At 39.3% G+C, this 18,559-nt stretch overlaps 2 protein-coding genes across 5 annotated transcripts in view; both read left to right on the plus strand.

The window, feature by feature from the left end:
- ZNF449 (zinc finger protein 449) overlaps positions 1–11,851 on the plus strand; it is a 25,511-nt gene extending 13,660 nt beyond the window's left edge. For all 4 annotated transcript variants that reach the window (XM_060291984.1, XM_030844972.2, XM_060291985.1 and 1 more), the window contains exons 4-5: positions 8,301–8,414; positions 8,607–11,851. In XM_060291984.1, the coding sequence (XP_060147967.1) occupies positions 8,301–8,414; positions 8,607–9,493 (1,001 nt within the window). In that variant the 3' untranslated portion in view covers positions 9,494–11,851. The remainder of the gene's footprint in view (positions 1–8,300; positions 8,415–8,606) is intronic.
- LOC132594442 (cAMP-responsive element modulator-like) lies at positions 9,984–17,439 on the plus strand. Its single transcript, XM_060291993.1, has 3 exons — positions 9,984–10,010; positions 17,181–17,240; positions 17,395–17,439. The coding sequence occupies exons 1-3, from the start codon at positions 9,984–9,986 to the stop codon at positions 17,437–17,439; spliced, it is 132 nt and encodes a 43-aa protein (XP_060147976.1).
- Positions 17,440–18,559: the final 1,120 nt, after the last annotated feature.

An 18,559-nucleotide genomic window follows, 5' to 3' on the forward strand; every position in this document is an offset into this window, starting at 1 on the left:
AGCTTAAAAGAAAAAGCACTTATCACTTCACAGTTTCTGAGAGTCAGGAATTTGGGAGTGGTTGACAGGGTGTTTCTGGCTCAGAGCTGCTCATGTAGTTGCTGTCAAGATGTCAGCAGGGGCTGGCAGGAGACCTCAGTTCCCTGCTAAGCAATCTTCTCCATAGGCTGCCTGAGTGTCCTCACAACACAGCAGCAGATTTCCCCCAGAGCAAACGAATCAAGAGAAAGCAAGGAGGATGCCACAATGTTTTTGATGAACTAGTCACACACCATCACTTCTACCATATTCTATTCACTAGAAGAAAGTCACTAAATCCAACCCACACTTAAGGGGAAGAAAATTAAACTCCACCACTTGAAGGGAAAAATATCAAAGAATTTGGAGCTATATTTTAAAACAAGTATGCACCTATGCTTCCCTGTCCCTACTAGCCTTTTACTTTATACTTCAGTTTTTTTACGTCAGAAAGTAGTTTTTAAATTGAAGTGTAGTTGATTAACAATATTGTGTTAGTTTCAGGTGTACAACATAGTGATTCAGTATTTTTATAGACTATACTCCATTTAAAGTTATTATAAAATATTGGCTATATTCCCTGTGCTGTGCATTATATCCTTGTATCTTTTTTTTCTTTTTCTGCAGTCAATTTTTTTTGAGTAAATTTCTTCAGTTAATTAGGTCAAATAAAATATACCCATGATGAGTCTCTTGGCTATAACCATGAGGTGAGTTTAACATCCTGGACAACACATTATCATCACTTGGAAACTAAGGTCTAAGGTTCTAGACTATAGTCTAAAAGACAGAAGCAATGGTTAAATTTAAGGTAATAGACTTTGGTTTCTATTTGTAGGACCCTCTTATTTTATACCAACTGAATAGCAATTGATGTTTCTTCTATTGCTGTAAAACCACTCGTCCAATGGTAATAGCAGCTACACAGACTAGTCTGCATTGAGGATGAAGAGAAGAGCCCCCTGACAGAAGTAGAAATTAGAGCCTGCTTTCTGACTGCCATTCAACATTGATTCAAAGCCCTGGAGCCAAGCTATAAAATATACAGTGAGCATCCTTGTGTATATGCAGGTGTCAATAGGCTAAATTTCTAGAAGTGGGGTTGATTGGTTAATGGGTATTTAAAACTTTAATAGATATTGTCAAATTGTCCTCCAAAATTGTTGTACCAATTTATTCTCCCACCACAGCATATGAGAGTGCCAAATTCTCCTTGCCTTCACTTATTCTGTATCATCAAAGTGTTTGATCTTTGCTGTATAAAAGTCATAACTGTTATCACCATGTTAGCAGATAGAAGGAGGGCTGATATCTGTGAAAACCTTTTCAATAAGCGTCCAATTCATTCAGCATCTGTGATGGTATACTATGGAGTGTGTAAGAGTAGAGGACAGGAACTAACGTCAGAAGGGTGGAAGATGGGTCAAGGAATGGTCAGTAGCCTCCGCTGACATGGGTCATGAGCATAGGTTGGGAAATGCAAATTGGTTATAGTGTCAGGAGCAGGGCTCTGAGAGTCCAGGAAGTGGAGGCTGAGTGCACCAGAGGCACAAGGATCTGAATGTTATGTAGGATGTAGGACGACAAGGTGAGTGGGGGGCGAGGTTGGTAGATAATTAAGAAGTTCATCCAAGAAGAAGCTCAAGTATGAGCACATGTTCTCTGTATCCAGAGATGGTGTAAGGTGCAAAGTTAGGTTATTGAGATTTTTCTTCCTTTCTAATATAGGTATTCATAGCTATAAATTTCCCTCTAAGCACTGGTTTTACAGTCCTAAGTTTTCATTTTCATTTCGTTTCCATTTACCTCAAAATACTTCTAGTTTCCCTTTTGATTTCTTCTTTGACTGATTGGTTACTTAGGAGTATGTTGTTCAATTTTGAAATATTTGTGAAGTTCCCAGTTTCCTTTCTGTTATTTATTTATAATTTCATTCCATTTTGGTGGGAGAATATACTTTGTAATTGTGATCCTTTAACATTTTTTATAAATTTTTATTCATTTATTTATTTTTATCTTGGGGCTGCATTGGGTCTTCTTTGCTGCGCGCGGGCTTTCTCTAGTTGTGGCGAGCGGGGGCAACTCTTCATTGTGGTGTGCGGACTTATTGCGGTGATTTCTCTTGTTGTGGAGCACGGGCTCTAGGTGCATGGGCTTCAGTAGTTGTGGCACGTGGGCTTCAGTAGTGGTGGCACGCAGGCTCTAGAGCGCAGGCTCAGTAGTTGTGGCACATGGGCTTAGTTGCTCTGCAGCATGTGCGGGCTTCCCAGACCAGGGCTTGAACCCGTGTCCCCTGCACTGGCAGGCGGATTCTTAACCACTGCGCCACCAAAGAAGTCCCCTTTAACATTTTTGAACACTTGTTTTACGGTATAGTATCTCAACTGTCCTGTAGAATTTTCTCTGTGCACTTGAGAAGCATGTATACTCTGCTGTTGTTGGTTGGAGTGTTCTATAAATGTCTGTGATGTTTAGTTGGTTTATGGTAATTTTTAAGTCTTCTGTTGTTGATCATCTGCCTAAATTTCCTATCCAATAGTGCAAGGAGATATTGAAGTCTCCAACTATTACTATTCAATTGCCTATTTCTTTTACTATTTCTGTCCATTTTTCCTTCATGTATTTTGGTATTCTGTTATTAAGTGCACGTATGGTTATAATTGTTACATCTTCCTGATGGATTGATTCTTTTATCATTATAAAATGATTCTATTTATCTCTAATAACTTTTTTGTTTTAATGTCTATTTTGTATATTAATATAGTCATTCTAGCTGTCTTGTGGTTACTACTTGCATGATATATCTTTTTCCATTTTTTTCCATTCAATCTATTTGTATCTTTGAATCTGAAATGCGTCTCCTTAGACAGCATATAGTTGGATTTTTAAAAATCCAGTCTGACAATCTCTGCCTTTTGATCAAGTTGTTTAATTCATACCATTTAATCTTATTTTTTTTTGATATGGTTGGATTTATATCTGCTATTTCACTTTTTGTTTTTGTATGTGTCTCATATCTGTTTTGCTCCTCTATCCCTCACTTACTGCTTTCTTTGACACTAAGTAAATATTTTCTATGTAAAATTTATGTACTTTAATGAATTTTCACTATTTTTAAAGCTATTTCCTTAGTGATTACTCTAGGATTTATTATGTACATCTTAACTTATCATAATCAGCTTCGGATTTATACTAACAATGTCAGTGAGCCATAGAAATATTTCTCCTATGTAACTCTATTCCCTTTTTCCCCTTTTGGGGTGTTACTGTCATACATATTATATCAAAAATGTTACAAACTCAACAATATCTTGTTATAGTTATTACTTTATATAATTTTAAGACTTTTAAAGGAGCTGGGAGAAGAAAGGAAAACAAGTATATGTTATAGCTTTTGTTATATTAACATTATTTATCATTTCTGATTTTCTTCATTTTTCCTGTGGATTCAAGTTCTAACTTCAGTTAGAAGTCATTTCTTTAGCCCAGTACAGCTTTCTCCTACCCACTTCATTTGTGCTGTTATTGGCAAATAGAATACATTTCTATATGTTATTTGCCCAACAATATACTACATACATACTGTTTTACATAATTACTTTTAAAATCTTTTAAGACAAGAAACAGAAATTTGTATTTGTACTATCTTTTATAATTAAATAATTACCCTTACTTGTGCCCTTTGTTTTTCCATGTAGATTCAGGTACTGTTTGGGATCACTTGCTTTCAGACTAAGGAACTTCCTTTAGTGTTTCATGTTAGGCAAGTCTGCTACCAATGAATTCTCATCAGTTTTTGTTTATCAGAAATGTTATTTCATATTCATTTTTGAAAGATAGTATTTCTGGATATAAGATTCTTGGTTGACAGTTTTTATTTTTCTTTGAACACTTTGAATATATTATCCCACTGTCTTCTGGCCTCTGTTGTTTCTGATGAGAACTCAGCTTTTAATCTTGCTAGGGTTCCCTTGTAAGTGGCAAGTCATTTTTCATTTGCTGTCTTTCAAGGTTTTTTCTTCTTATTTGGCTTTTAGGATTTTTACTCTGATATGTCTGTTTGTAGATCTCTTTGTAGTTATTGTACATGGAATTTATTGAGCTTCCTAGGTGTGTATATTGATATTTTTAAATACATTTGGGGAGTTTGGGGCCATTATTTCTTCAAATATTTTTTCGGCTCCTTTCTCTCACTCCTCTCCTTCTGGTTCTCTCATTATATATCTGTTGGTGCACTTAATGGTGCCCCACTTTTCTCTGAGACTCCATTCATGTTTCTTCATTCTTTTCTGCCTCTGTTCTTTTCATAGCATAACCTCTATTGATATGTCTTCGAGTTCAGCAATTCTTCTGACAGTTCAGATGTACTCTTGAGCCACTGTAGTGAAATTTTCATTTCAGTCATTGTACTTTTCAACTCCAGAATTACCACTTGATTCTGTTGTCAGACCCAAGTTTTTGTGCCTGGCACACAGTGAGGCCAAACAAACAGAAATGTCGGAGTTTGGAGCAAGGAAAGGTTTATTGCAGGGCCAAGCAAGGAGAACAGATGGCTCATACCTAAAAGACCTGAACTCCCTGATGGGTTTCAGGGAAGAGTTTTTAAAGGCAGCATTTGGAGTGAGGGCTGCAGGGTGCATGACTTTCTTCTGATTGGTTGATAGTGAGGTAGCAGAGTGATGTTTCAGGAATCTCAGTCATCAAGTTTCTGACCAGTCTGGGGTCTCAGAAGGTAGTTACCATCCTCCACCTGGATGGGGAACCTTAGCTCCTGCAGAACAACTCAAAGATATGTATCAGATTATTTTATACACACACACACACACACACACACACACGTATATCTCCCTCCCTTGAGGAGGAACTAGGACTCTGTTTACTGAACTATTGTTTCTTGACTGCTTTTCCTTTGTTTCTGCACTCCCTCACTTCCCTAATTAGTAACTGCTTGAATTTGCTCTTTGGAAGTCAGGGAAGGCCTAGGAGGCTAAAGCCTTTTTCTACAAACAAGAAATGGAGGACACAGAGAGTCCTGCTTGGTTTCAATCCCCCCTTTGCATTGATACTCCTCAATCCTGAGGGGAACAGGTGCCAGACAAGAAAGGGAATAAAATTTTGGATAGAGGGGTTAATCATAAACTCAGCAGAGGAACTCAGTTTTAGGGGGACTCGATTTCAATTATTTTTTAAATAATTTCTATTTATCAATATTTTTTAAATTTAATTATTTATTTATCTTTGGGCTGCGTTGGATCTTCATTGCTGCGCACGGGCTTTCTCTAGTTGTAGCGAGCAGGGCCTACTCTTTGTTGCGGTGTGCAGGCTTCTCATTGCACTGGCTTCTCTTGTTGTGGAGCATGGGCTCTAGGCGCTCAGGCTTCAGTAGTTGTGGCACGCAGGCTCAGTAGTTGTGGCTCACGGGCTCTAGAGCACAGGCTCAGTAGTTGTGGCGTACGAGCTTAGTTGCTCCACAGCATGTGGGATCTTCCTGGACCAGGGCTTGAACCCGTGTCCCCTGCATTAGCAGGCGGATTCTTAACTACTGCGCCACCAGGGAAGTCCCTGTTTATCAATATTCTCTATTTGATGTGATGTAATGCCATCATAATTTACTGTACTTCTTTAATCATGGTTTCCTTTAGTCCTTGAAACACATTCATAATGGCTACTTTGAAGTCTGTTAAATTAGATATCTAGTCAATTTCATAGGCAGATTCTGCTGCCTGCTTTTTTTTTTTTTTCCAGTGTAGGGGTCATACTTTCCTATTCACATACATGTCTTGTTTTTTGTTGGAAACTGGACATTTTAGATTACATTCTGTAGCAACTGTGTGTCCTTCTTCCCACTCTCCAGAGTTTGTTTATTTGTTTGGTGAGTGGCTGGATTATTTTAGTGAACTCTAGTTCACCCTGCAATATTAAGCATTTGATATTGCCCTCATGGAGCACAGCCTTGGGTGTGCGCATAGTCACCCTGGAATGACAGTAGTTTTTGCAGGGCTTTCTTTGGCTGTCTCTTGCCATGACCAGCCCCAGCTATTAATTACCAGCTAATTGTTCTGTTGCTTCAACAATGCCCTGGAGCATAAATTGCTCTGTAGACTAATTCAATCAAATTCAGACACCTTAGATGGGCTAGTTCCTGAGGTCAGTTTTTGAGATTTGTTCTGATCCCAGGAGGGCTCCTCCCAGCTGTCTCTTTCCCCAGTTCTCTTCTGCAAACTAGTCAGCCTACAGTTTAGTGTGTATATGCAATAAATCTATCACTCTTTCCAATTGCCTTTCATTACAGCCTCCACTCTTTTTGAGAGTATCCTTAGGCTTGAACGTCTCCTCTCTCTCTTGGAAATGAAGTCAGTTTCTTTGAGAAGACTTTAGGAGCTACCTCTTTTAAGGCCTGCTTGTCCTCTCAGGCCAAATCTCAGATGCATTGCTCTGGAGCTGGAGGTGGGGACAGTAATGTGCTTATCTCTGAGTCACATTGCCACTTTAGGAGCTGAGCACTAAGTCTGAGCCTCAGGTCTCCTTGACTTGCCTTTCCAGGCAAGAAACCACTGCCTTATAATCACAGTTGCCTTACAAAACCACAACTGCCTTGCAAGGGCAATCAGGGCCCTAGTATTCTCAGCAATACTACACCCAAGGTAGATAGATCCTCTATCCCACCAGTGGAGACTGGGTAGATGAAAGGAGCCCTCACCTCTCAGCCACAGTGGCCTGGAATTTAGACTCAACTGTAGATAGCTAAGGGTAGGGTGACAAATGCTGGGGTCCTGCCCCTCCCAGGAAGATATCCCTCTGAATGGGAGCTGGGGGAAAGAGTGCCCCAGGCTCTTGGCTATGCCAGTCTGTAGTGGAGCTGGGAGAGGGCCCAAAGAGAACAGTTTTGGTTTAAATACGTAAGACTCTTGCTGTTCTCTGTAAATTTTAGCAGATTTTTAAAAATATTGGGCTGGCCAAGAAGTTTGTTCAGGTTCTTCTAGAACATCTTATGGCAAAACCCGAACGAACTTTTTGGCCAATCCAATAGATGTTTCCTAATTTTCTAGACTTTGAACATTTCTTTGTTATTTTTAGTAATTTTCACCAGTTTCACTAGGAAATAGGTCTGCAAAGCTCCTCATGGTATCGTGTTGGAAGTCTGTCTCCCTCCCTGCATTTAGATTATAAATTAGTGTTTCACACCTAGGCCTTTGCTACTCTCTCTGCTTATTTCAAGTTTCAGTTTGCTCCTACTTTTATGTAATTGCAGCTTTCCTTTCATCTATGACCTCCATTTTTATTTGACCTCGGTCTCATTACCCTCTCATCCTATTCTTAGCTTTGAAACCCAAACAAAAACAATATAGTGAATTTAAACAGAATTTTATTCGCAACGCATTTTTGCTTCTTAATCTTAAAAGGTCCTTTTTTCCATGAAAATATAAAATAAGGTATTTTAGTCCACTTCCTCCGTTTTGATATGTTTTAAATTTTAAAGTTTCATCAAATTAACTTGCTGATATTATTTTAATGATGCTAATATTTAAACATCATGCTGCATTTTGATCTCAGATGAGCCACTTGCAACCCAAACTTGATGGCGGACCGGTTAACTTGGCCAGAGCTGAGGAAGGCGAGGAAGGGGCGTGGAGAGAGGATGGGAGTCAGAGTGGCTCTCCTCAGTGAGGAGAGGGTGGTAGGACACAGCAGAGCACTGAATGTAGAAACTTCTCTGGTTGTCCTTAGCTTGACAGTGAGAAACACCCTTTGATGGTTACTTGGGTTAATTTCAAGAGGATCCACTTCTAGTCTTCAGCTGAAACAAGCATAGAGACTGCTTTTCTGGTTGCTAACCCAGTCCGTTTCCATTATAATTTGAAAATCTCAACTGAAATTATTCCAGTAAGCAGTTGTATAACTTCTGGCTTTACCTCTCTCTCTTTACGTAGTACTCAATATCAGCATTTCTCAGTTTTAATGTGCCAAAACTTTATGAAGATTTACTTCATAGTTTGGCTCTAACCTAAATAAATCTATTATCAAAATAGATACGGTAGCAGTTTATTGTATTGATTTCTGCACAGAATTGATTTACTCCCTTTCCATAGGTTAGAAGAGAATAGCCTTGTTTTGTTCTTGTCTTAAAGAAAAATAAGACTCTTGCAAGAGATTCCAGATGACATAATAGTAGTTGAGGAGGACGTAGATATTAAGGGCCATATGTCCAAGATATCAGCCTCAACTCTGGAAAAATCTTTGGTGACCTAAACTATTATGCTTCTCATCTTTCTTCTGGCCAGGATATCCAATACCAAAACTCGACGTGAGCTTTCCATTGGAGCATAGAGAAGAGGCATGGGTGAAGGAACTACAAGATTCCAAAGAAATTAAGCAATTACTCGATTCCAAGTTAGGTAAGTAATCATTCGTTGATAACACAGAAGAAAGAAAAGAAAAAAATCAACTTTGAACAAGGTAAAGAGTTTTGGATTCTATTGTACTTAAGAATATCTCTATTTCTACCAGTGGTTTAATATAACTCATTTTCCTTCATGTTCTTTTCAATGTGGGACACAGTGACATCTGCATTCTGTTTCTTCTCTCAGGTTTTGAGATCGGGATAGAAAATGAAGAAGCTACTTCAGAAAAACAGAAAAAAATGGAGAATATGTATCCATTTATTGTTACTTTAGAGGGGAATGCTCTTCATGGCCCCATTTTGCAAAAAGACTATGTACAGTTAGAAAATCAATGGGAAACCCCCCCAGAGGATTTACAGAGAGATTTAACAAAACTTGTAGAGCATCAGAACCCCTCAGCAGGAGAGAAACCTGAGAGCTCCAACTTGGAAGAACCCCTCAACGCTAGACCCCATAAGAAAAAGAGTCCAGGAGACAAACCTCACCGATGTTCTCAGTGTGGGAAATGTTTTGCTCGGAAGTCACAGCTTACAGGGCACCAGAGAATTCATTCAGGAGAGGAACCTCATAAGTGCCCTGAATGTGGAAAAAGATTCCTTCGTAGTTCAGACCTTTACAGACACCAACGACTTCATACGGGGGAGAGACCCTATGAATGCACGGTGTGTAAAAAGCGATTCACTCGGCGGTCACACCTTATAGGGCACCAGAGAACCCACTCTGAAGAAGAAACATATAAATGCCTTGAGTGTGGGAAAAGCTTTTGTCATGGATCAAGTCTTAAAAGACATCTGAAAACTCATTCAGGTGAGAAACCTCATAGATGTCATAATTGTGGGAAAAGTTTTAGTAGGCTGACAGCTCTTACTTTGCACCAGAGAACTCACACTGAAGAGAGACCATTTAAATGTAATTACTGTGGGAAAAGCTTTAGACAGAGACCAAGCCTTGTTATTCATTTAAGAATTCATACAGGGGAGAAGCCATACAAGTGTAGTCATTGTTCTAAAAGCTTCAGACAGAGAGCAGGCCTTATTATGCACCAAGTCACTCACTTTAGAGGTCTTCTTTAAGGATTGTTAAAGGAAACAAGTCCTACAGAGATTGACAGTAACTCAAAAAACAAAATCTTAAACCTGCAGCATCCTGTTTGTCTTGGAAGAATTTTTTTGTTTGAGCTTATAAGAACAGCTTTTTTTTTCTACTTTAAAAACCCATCTTCCAAGTCATATGAATTCTAGAGTATCTATCTACTCTTGCAGTTTTCCTAGATTTGATTTATTCTGTCTCTACAACTCTTATTTTTTTATTACATTGAAAAATTTTGTGAACCAAGCCAACCGTATCATAGATGTAAGCATAAAAATAATGGCAATCCTTTTCAGGGTAGGGTCAACATAATGGATAATCATATTTATCTGACATATCTATTATAGCAACACTATAATTATTCTGCTGTCATTATTAAAGGTGATTATATTAGTTTAAAGCTTTATATGTGTCCCAAGTGGCAAGAAAGGAGACAGTGTATTTTATGAAATAATGAAAATGTGTTAGGAACACATGGATGAAGACGATTTCATTTGCCTGGTATGAACTGGGTTCTTTCCATTGAAAATTTTATTTTTGAGGAAATTAGAATTTTAATCTTTACTTTTGAATTTTGCAAAGGTGGCTAGTCTGCTTAGTTGCAGCCTGGGGTGATGCGGCTTAGAGCTGAGTATTGATTTGATGATTTATTTTGTTCCCAGAATAAGTCAGCTCTTTGTGGAAGAACCCATTTGACAGTTGAAGCTATACAAGTAGAATCTAATTTAATTTAGGTTGACTGAGGAACCAGTGTCCATTGCTTTTCACTCTCCTTTGCTATCCAGCTATGTATCTCTCAGTGCTTTTAAATTTTACCCATCCTTTAATTCAGTGTCTCCCTAAGTGTGTGTCATAGAACACCTAGTTATACAAGATAGTCTGCAAATAAGTTTGGGAATCACTTCCTGCTGTTTCTGCTTTGTAGATTCACAGCGCACATCAGCATATAAGAATTCTGAGAGGTCCTCTGGTAAAGGCGGAAAAAGCACCTCTTTTGGCTCAGTGTTTTACAATCCTGTTTGAGCCCAGAACCCTTTTTCATGTATACCCAGTAATGACCCACAAAGCTAGTATTCTGCAAATATGCTTTGGAACACACTGCCTTTAACAGATATTTCTATAGCTATCTGTATAGTCTGATTGTTCCCAAGCCTAGTTATCTCCAGTTGTCTCAAGGGTGTTATGAAAAACTCTTTAAACTTATATGTTTTTTATGTAACACACACACACATTATTTAAGGAGGTGAAGGTCACTAATTCAGATATTTATACGTTGCTCAGTGATTCACAGCCTCTTTGAATTTTACTTATAATCTCACACACACACATTGCTACTTATATAAATGTTCTCATATAATAGTGGTAATGACTCAAGTTCCTGTAGCAAGGGAAGAACTCTCTTTGTCAGTTAAAGCTGTTAATACATGAAAATATTCACTCAGCCTAGTTCCTTGTAAAATACAAGAAATAGGACATTCAAGTATTTCCCCTTTATGAGGATACCAGTCATCCTTTCCTTAAACTAGAATTACAGAAAGTATATTTTTTTCTATTCCATTGAAGTTCTTGGAAGTGATATTTAATAGAAGCATTTGGGGGGTATCTACTATGTGCCTAACTAGTCCTGTTCTAGGCTTAATGAAAACTAGTAAAGAAATTAATTCATAAAGAGTTTATAATATCTTTAGTTAAACAAGAGTTGGGAAACAAATGGAGAGCAATGCAAGAGAGTTTGTAGTTAAGTGCCAAATCATATCAAGTGCTAGAGCCAGGATGTGTCTTTCATTTTTGTCATCTAGGTCCCAGTATGATGCTGCTATAAGTTTGGGGTTAAAATTGAGATCCCAGTAGCAATAAACATGGAACATGGGAGGAGTCTGAATGTAGAGGTGAATAATACCGAATGTAATGGCTTCTCTTTTCTCTCTTGTGGAATTGCATTCAAACCAGGACAGTGCCTTAGAATGGATGTGCCCAACTGCTCTGTATCTATGCAATATTTTAATAAAGTGGAAATGTATGCCCTTCCTGCTTCAATCACATTAACTAATTGTTTGAACAACTTAGAGATGCTTCCCTGAGCAGTGGCAACAAGCACCACGATGGACTCCTGCCCCCAACCTCAGTTGGAATCACTTTACTCCCTGCAACCATGGTGCTGGGTTTATGTACCAGTTTTAGCATTTAATACAATCAATTTAGCTAGTAGTGTTAGTTGCAATCATAATATGAGCTGTATCATCTATATCATAAACACACATGACTGGATTTTACAGGGTAGAGAACATCTATTATTCATTTCTTTGTCATAGTGTCTTGTATATAATAAGCACTAATAAATATTTGTGGCATTGAATCAAGAATTATGTGAAATAGTCCTTGGAAACATATCATAGTTAAAACATTGTGTGGATGTGCCTAATTATACTTCTGAGCATTTCAAAAAGATAAGGGCAAAATATAGTACGTACCTCCTAAGTATTACAAATAGCAAAACGCAGTACCCACCTCATAAGTACTAAGAAGATTAAATGAAATATATTTTTTTCAGGCCTCACACAGTGTACACTTTCAATAAATATCCAGCATATCGTATCTTAAGTATTTGTTGTTTAATGATAAAAGCATTTAAGGCTATGGATTTTCCTCTAAATATGTCTTTAGTCACATTCCATACTTTTTATATATAATGCTTCTATTAGCCAGGATTCTCCAGAGAAACAGGTAGGATGGGTAGATGGATATATATATATATATATATATATATATATATATATATATACACACACACACACACATACATATACATATGTGTATGTATTTATATATATACACATATACATATGTGTATGTATTTATATATATATAAAATTCGATTTATTATAGAACTTCACTCATACAGTTATGAAGATTGATACATCCCATAATCTGCCGTCTGCAAGCTGGGGGACCAGGAAAGCTGGTGGTGTAATTCAGTCCAGGTCTGAAGATGTAAGAACCAGGGGAGCCAATGGTTTAACTCCCAGTCCAAGTCCAAAAGCCTGAGAATGGGGGATGGGGGGAGAGCTGCAGGTGTAGGTCCCTGAGTCTAAAAGCCAGAGATAGATAACTAATGAGAACCTACTGTATAGCACAGGGAACTCTGCTCAGTGCTCTGTGGTGACCTAAATGGGAAGGAAATACAAAAAAGAGGGGATATATGTATACGTATAGCTGATTCACTTTGCTGTACAGCAGAAACTAACACAACATTGTAAAGCAACTATACTCCAATAAAAATTTAAAAAATAAATAAAAGCCAGAGAACCAGGAGCTCCAATGTTCAAGGGCAGGAAAGGGTGGACATCCCAGCTGAAGAAGAGAGCGAGGGAATTCGCCCTTCCTCTGCCTTTTTGTTCTATTCAGGCACTCAACAGATTGGGTGATGCCCACCCACATCGGTGAGGGCGGAACTCTTTACTCAGTCACAGAATGAATGCACATCTCTTCTGAAAATACTCTCACAGACATGCCCAGAAATAATGTTTTACCAGCTATCTGGGAATCCTTTAGCCCAGTCAAGTTGGCACATAAAATTAACCGTCACAATGTTATTATTGATGACTTCAAAATTATTTATTATCACAGTTTTCATTATAATTCCTCTTTGACCCAAGAACTGTACAATATTGCTATTTTCCTCTTAATTTTTGGTTCTCCTGCCCTGTGATCGGAAAATGAGGTTCACTCTATTTCTACATTTAAAGTTCATTTAGGTTTTTTAAAAAGACACATATTTGACAAAATTTGCTAAGTATCCTAAAAACCCTAGAGAATCAGGATTCTATCTGTAAGGCACAAATTTAGAATACAGTCTTGGACCTCTAAATTACTTTAATGCCTTTGGCAATGCCCTTGGTGTGTGTGAAGAGGCAGTAACTTAGAGGAGATTGCCTTGCTCCCCGTTCGGCCCCCCTGCAATTTTGTACTCCCCATTCCCTTGGTAAGAGTTTTATTGGGTCCATTTTATGGATGTTATATGGTGATTCTTAACAGCTGTGCAGCTATCAAGACTGGCCCTAAAAGCAGGAGGCTAAAAGACCTCGGAGAGACTTACCCTTTCCCAGCCAGACTGAGAAAGCTCTCCCTCGGGATTCCACAGTGGTCTGTCCTGAAAGCAGCGAGAACCTGCGATGGGCACTTTGAGGTTTTTGCAACAGTGGCCCTGCTGAATCAGCAGGGATTGTTTCCCAGTGTGCTGGCGAGGTTGTCTAGGGAACATACAGGTGAATCAGTGCCCAACTGGCTCACCATCAGGTGGGTGAACAGAGACATGAAGATTTGCCCTCTTGCACCTGCATCACCATAACATTCTGAAAAGAAACCGTCTTAGGCACTTCCAGGAAACTGCATGCTCTTTCTTTCTGCAACCCTCTCTCATTTCTAGCCCAGTGTATAAACTGAACATTCTTAAAAAGAACCAAAGCTTACACTTAAGCCTTGGGCAGCTCCTGCTTCTTTTTGAGTCCTCTGTAACAGATATGGAACAGATGAGAAGACAGCTCATCTCTTAGTCTTTCTTCAGCATTAATAATCAGCTTAGTTCCCCATTTCTGGAAATTCAACTACTGGAATTGGGGGTGGGGGGTTAAGTTCTCTCCTCACCAAAGTGATGTGTAAGTTAGTCACTATCTAGTCTTTTTCAGCTTGCATTGTCAAACAGGACTTCTCAGAGGTCTAGCATGGCCTAGATTCACATTTTTTAAGGATCAGAAGGTATTAAAATGTCATCTTTCCTCTGAGCGAGTGAAGCCCATCACAATCTCCAACATGATACACTGATTTTCAAAAACAAAATTTTATTTCCAAGGATTACCTGGAAACCTGATTCGTATATTAGAGAACCAGTTTACATTCATTAACTCCTGAGTCCCTGAAGAATTGCTCTAGATATTTTTTAGAAATAAACAACGTTAGTAGTCCGGGTTGATTGTATGCAACCACTTGCTGCTGCACTCAGAGTTTCCTTTCAACACAACAATGATGAGTCCGTCCGTGGTCTTCCCTCTCCTGGATACTCCTACTGCTGTCTTAACCTTTCACTGTGGCCTGCATTTTGAAGTGCTTAGTGCTAAAGGGAATGTTACCGAAGTCAGGTTCGGCTGTTCACCACTTGAAAAGTCAATATTAAAGAGACAAGAGTTGGTTGGAAAGGAAATGTTGCTTTAATCAGGAAACCGGCTACCCAGGGAGAAGGTGGAATCCCAAAACCAACCCCAAAGACTCTGCTCAGTCATGAAAGTTTTTAAAGGGAAAAAGGGGAAATAATCTCAGTTAATCATTAAGGTAGAGGGTCAGATTCTTCGTCATTTTTCTGTTGCGTGCAGATCTGCTGACTCGTGATCTTCCTTTGGATGCTATCTTGTCCACGTGGTTCACCTGCAAATTTGCTAATGGGGAAATTAGGAGTAGAGGGTCAGTCATTCTTCAACTATTTAATTCTTCATTCTTACTCCTTAGAATCCAGGAAATGACTCAACACGTTAGGGAAGGCATGGTGTACATTCAGAAGAGCATAAGTCAGGAGTTAGGTTAAACGTTACCTAGTGATCTCATTTTTATAACTAAGGTCTGAGGGGAAATAGAGATAGACAAACAGAAAAGGGGCGAAAGAGCTGCTTACAGGAAGATTGTGCAGGATGAATAATATTCTGTACTTCACACCACACTTGATATCCCTTAAACCACTTGCTTCTTCATACTCCCTTTCAAAACACAATACCTTTCGGCTCAGTCTTACCAAAGCCCCTGCTCTGACTCCTACATACACTGACCCAGATTGGATGCCCCTAGAGAAGTCAAAAGCATGAAATAGAGAAGCCGGACCACCCTTCTTCATGCAACTTCACGCTTATCCTTCAACTACTCCAGCTGCTGAAGAGCTATAGAAGTTAAAGAAATCTCCCTGTGTTGTGTGTGCAGCACCTGGCCTGAGAGCGATTAAGTCAAGCCAGGCTGCTTCCCCTGTCCAGCTCAGCAAGCTTCGGGTTCCATTCAGACCTCCTTCTTCACACACTGAACTCTGAACAATAGAATCTCCAAGCTTCCGGAATTCCCTGGCAATCCAGTGGTTAGGACTCTGCGCTTCCACTGCAGGGGTCACAGGTTCGATCCCTGGTTGGGGAACTAAGATCCCGCAAGCTGCGGGGCGCGGCCAGGAAAAGAAAGAAAAAGAAAAGAATCTCCAAGCTTTGGAGTCTGGTTTTCCACTTAGAGAGCATTATCTTAACTTTCCCACACCACTACATTCCGATTCACCTCTCTAAAGGCCACTGAGATTAAGAGCATCAGCTAGCTCTTGGATTAATATATATAGCTGTACCAAGACCCATATACAAGGGGAGAGGTCACCCATATTGGTAAAGGTGGGACTGAAAGTTCAATGCTATGTGATGCCAGGAAGCCTCTTAGTAGAAGTCATTTGGTCATAGTAAAGGTGCACGTCGCTACTAGATTTAGCTGCCTAACAGCTTTAATGTGGAGAAGTTGATTTACCCTCAAGAAAATGGCTCACTCTCCTTTCTTCTCTGCTAAAAGCCATTGGCTGTTGGTCGTCTGAACACAGTTGTCAGTTTGACCTTCTTGGAGGGGCACCAGCTTTGCCTCTAAGGGGTGTTGTTTACCACTCTGCATTCCACTCTACAAAATGAATTGCAAGGTTTCCCCTTGTCCGCACCTTATAGTGTGATGATGTTGCTCCCCTAAGGAGCAAACAATACATGCTTTAAAGTGGACTTGTAGGATTTGAGTGTCTTTCTCTTGATTTGAAACTACATCAGTAGTTTGGTTCAGGGTTTGGTAGTTGTCCTGATCCCAAGCCTGTGCCATCTTTGTTATTTTCTTTAATTGGAGTATAGTTGCCTGTGCCATCTTTGTAACCTAACCTTTTCCTGCCTGTGAGGCAGCCCACGGGTATGTGCCCTCTTAGGCACTGAGGAATAGTAGGGGTTTAGCAGCCAGTCTGGAGACCTGATCTGGGAGAGAGCCAGGCATTCAGTTTCATCTACAAATGCCCATTAGGATTCAAAGTCGACCATCCTGAAAAAGGGTAAGGCCAGCATGAAGCTGGCCTTGGGATAAGTTCAAGTTAAAAATGAGATAAGTATAAGGGTGTTCAGTGGAGTAAGTTTAAGGTTTATTGGGAGACAATGAGAATGATGATAATACCTGGAACTGTTACTGGTCAGGAGACAAAAAACATTAAGACAAAGATTCAAATAATGTTAATGTCGTGTGTGACAACAGCATAAAAATGACTGCTCGGGGTCCTGGCTCAGCGGGGAAGCGCGGTTGCATGTCAGAGCTGAGTGCGGCCGACACAGGGCCGCCTTCACCGGGTTGCTGGGCAGTGGCGTACCTCCCAAGGGGCAGTGGGTTCCTCATCTCCACACCCTCCCGTCCGTAATCAGTGACCAGGGCTACTGCAGAAATCACATCGCGGCAGGATAAATGAAGAAGGAAACGGGGAGGGGGCAAAGCATTGATTGCAAATGGCAAATGTCTTAATAATGAACAAATGTGGCAGGAAAAAAAAATAGAAGACAACTGACCATGGAAACAGTTGAATCCCAGCAGGATGGATCAGATTCTGTGTGACAGATTCTGTAACAGGTGTAACAGATTCTGTGGCAGAGTGAATCTGCTCATATGCAGACTCAGACTGGTCAAAATTCAATCCCTGGTTTAGCTCATGTTTCTGTAGCTGCGTCAGGCACCAGAAGAGCCTCCCCAGCTGTCACTCTAGTGCTGTCACCTTCTGGCCAAACGGTACATGCCCAGGGAATAATAAATGAGACACCACAGCCATCGGTTATTCAGCCACCACGAATACAAACTGTTCAGACAGCAGCGATTGCAGAGACAGATGAGTCTGCAGAATCAGAAGGTGTGATTGAATCTCGTAGAGGAATCCTTTCACGAAGACCCTTTATAGAAAAATACTGAATGAACTTTTCTCTGATGTGCCTAGTGTTCCCAAGATTGAGGAATAAAATGCAGAGGACCAAGGAATGTCCCCTAGCCTGACTACCATGGCAGTACCAACTACCATATATGAGACTAGCCAGCGCAATACAGTGTGTAAGATACAGTGTTAGGTTAGGCATCATTAATACCTAACCTGTGTATATAAAATTGAAAGTGAATGTTAAAGTGAGACATTTGCACTGGTAGCTGTCATATACTATTGAAAAGTAAAAAAAAATTATTACTGAATATAGAAGAAAACTGGGGGTAAAAATAAACAAGGGACAGTTTTTCCTATTTATATGTTATATCTACCTCTCATGAAAGTTTTAAACATGTTTTATGTTGTCTTTCTGATGCACGCAAACATGATAAGATGTAAATGTCTGTATTTCATTCTTGGTTTTGTTACCAACAATTACATATCATACATACTAACCTAAAATAAGCACATTTGATTTCAAAATTATGTTTTAAATGTAATTCTGTTTTCACTACTTTCTACTGAGTTACTTTGTGCTGCACTTTTTTCCTAAAAGAGAATGGAAAAATGATCTACTTTTTAAAACTATAGCAATTGGACAGATCATTTTATTTTAAATGTTAAGCACCAAACAGATACAGTCACATTTACTTTTCAGATGACTTACATGAATTATATTAAGGTTCAGAGTGAGACAACAAGCATAAGTGACACCTGGAATAAAGTTAAGGTTCAGTATTTGGTAACAGGAATATAGATCTTCTATGGTTCAGCATGAAACAACACACATAAAGGGGACCGCTGGAATAAAATTTAAGATTCAGGCTGAAACCACAAGCACAAAGACAACTATTTGTTCAGTGTGAGACGAAAACAGGAAATTTTCACTGGGAAAAGTTTATGGTTCAGTGTGAAGAAACAATCCTGAAGATTGGATTGGAATCTGCAATCCTCATTCTGCTGGAATGAGGTCAAGGTTCACTAGGCAACGCAAGCAATTAGATGACTGCTCAAATAAGATCACGTTTCAGTTTAGTGCAGGAAGCATAACAATGAATGGCAG

Source organism: Globicephala melas, chromosome X (genome assembly GCF_963455315.2).
Source record: "Globicephala melas chromosome X, mGloMel1.2, whole genome shotgun sequence".
NCBI lineage: Eukaryota > Metazoa > Chordata > Mammalia > Artiodactyla > Delphinidae > Globicephala > Globicephala melas.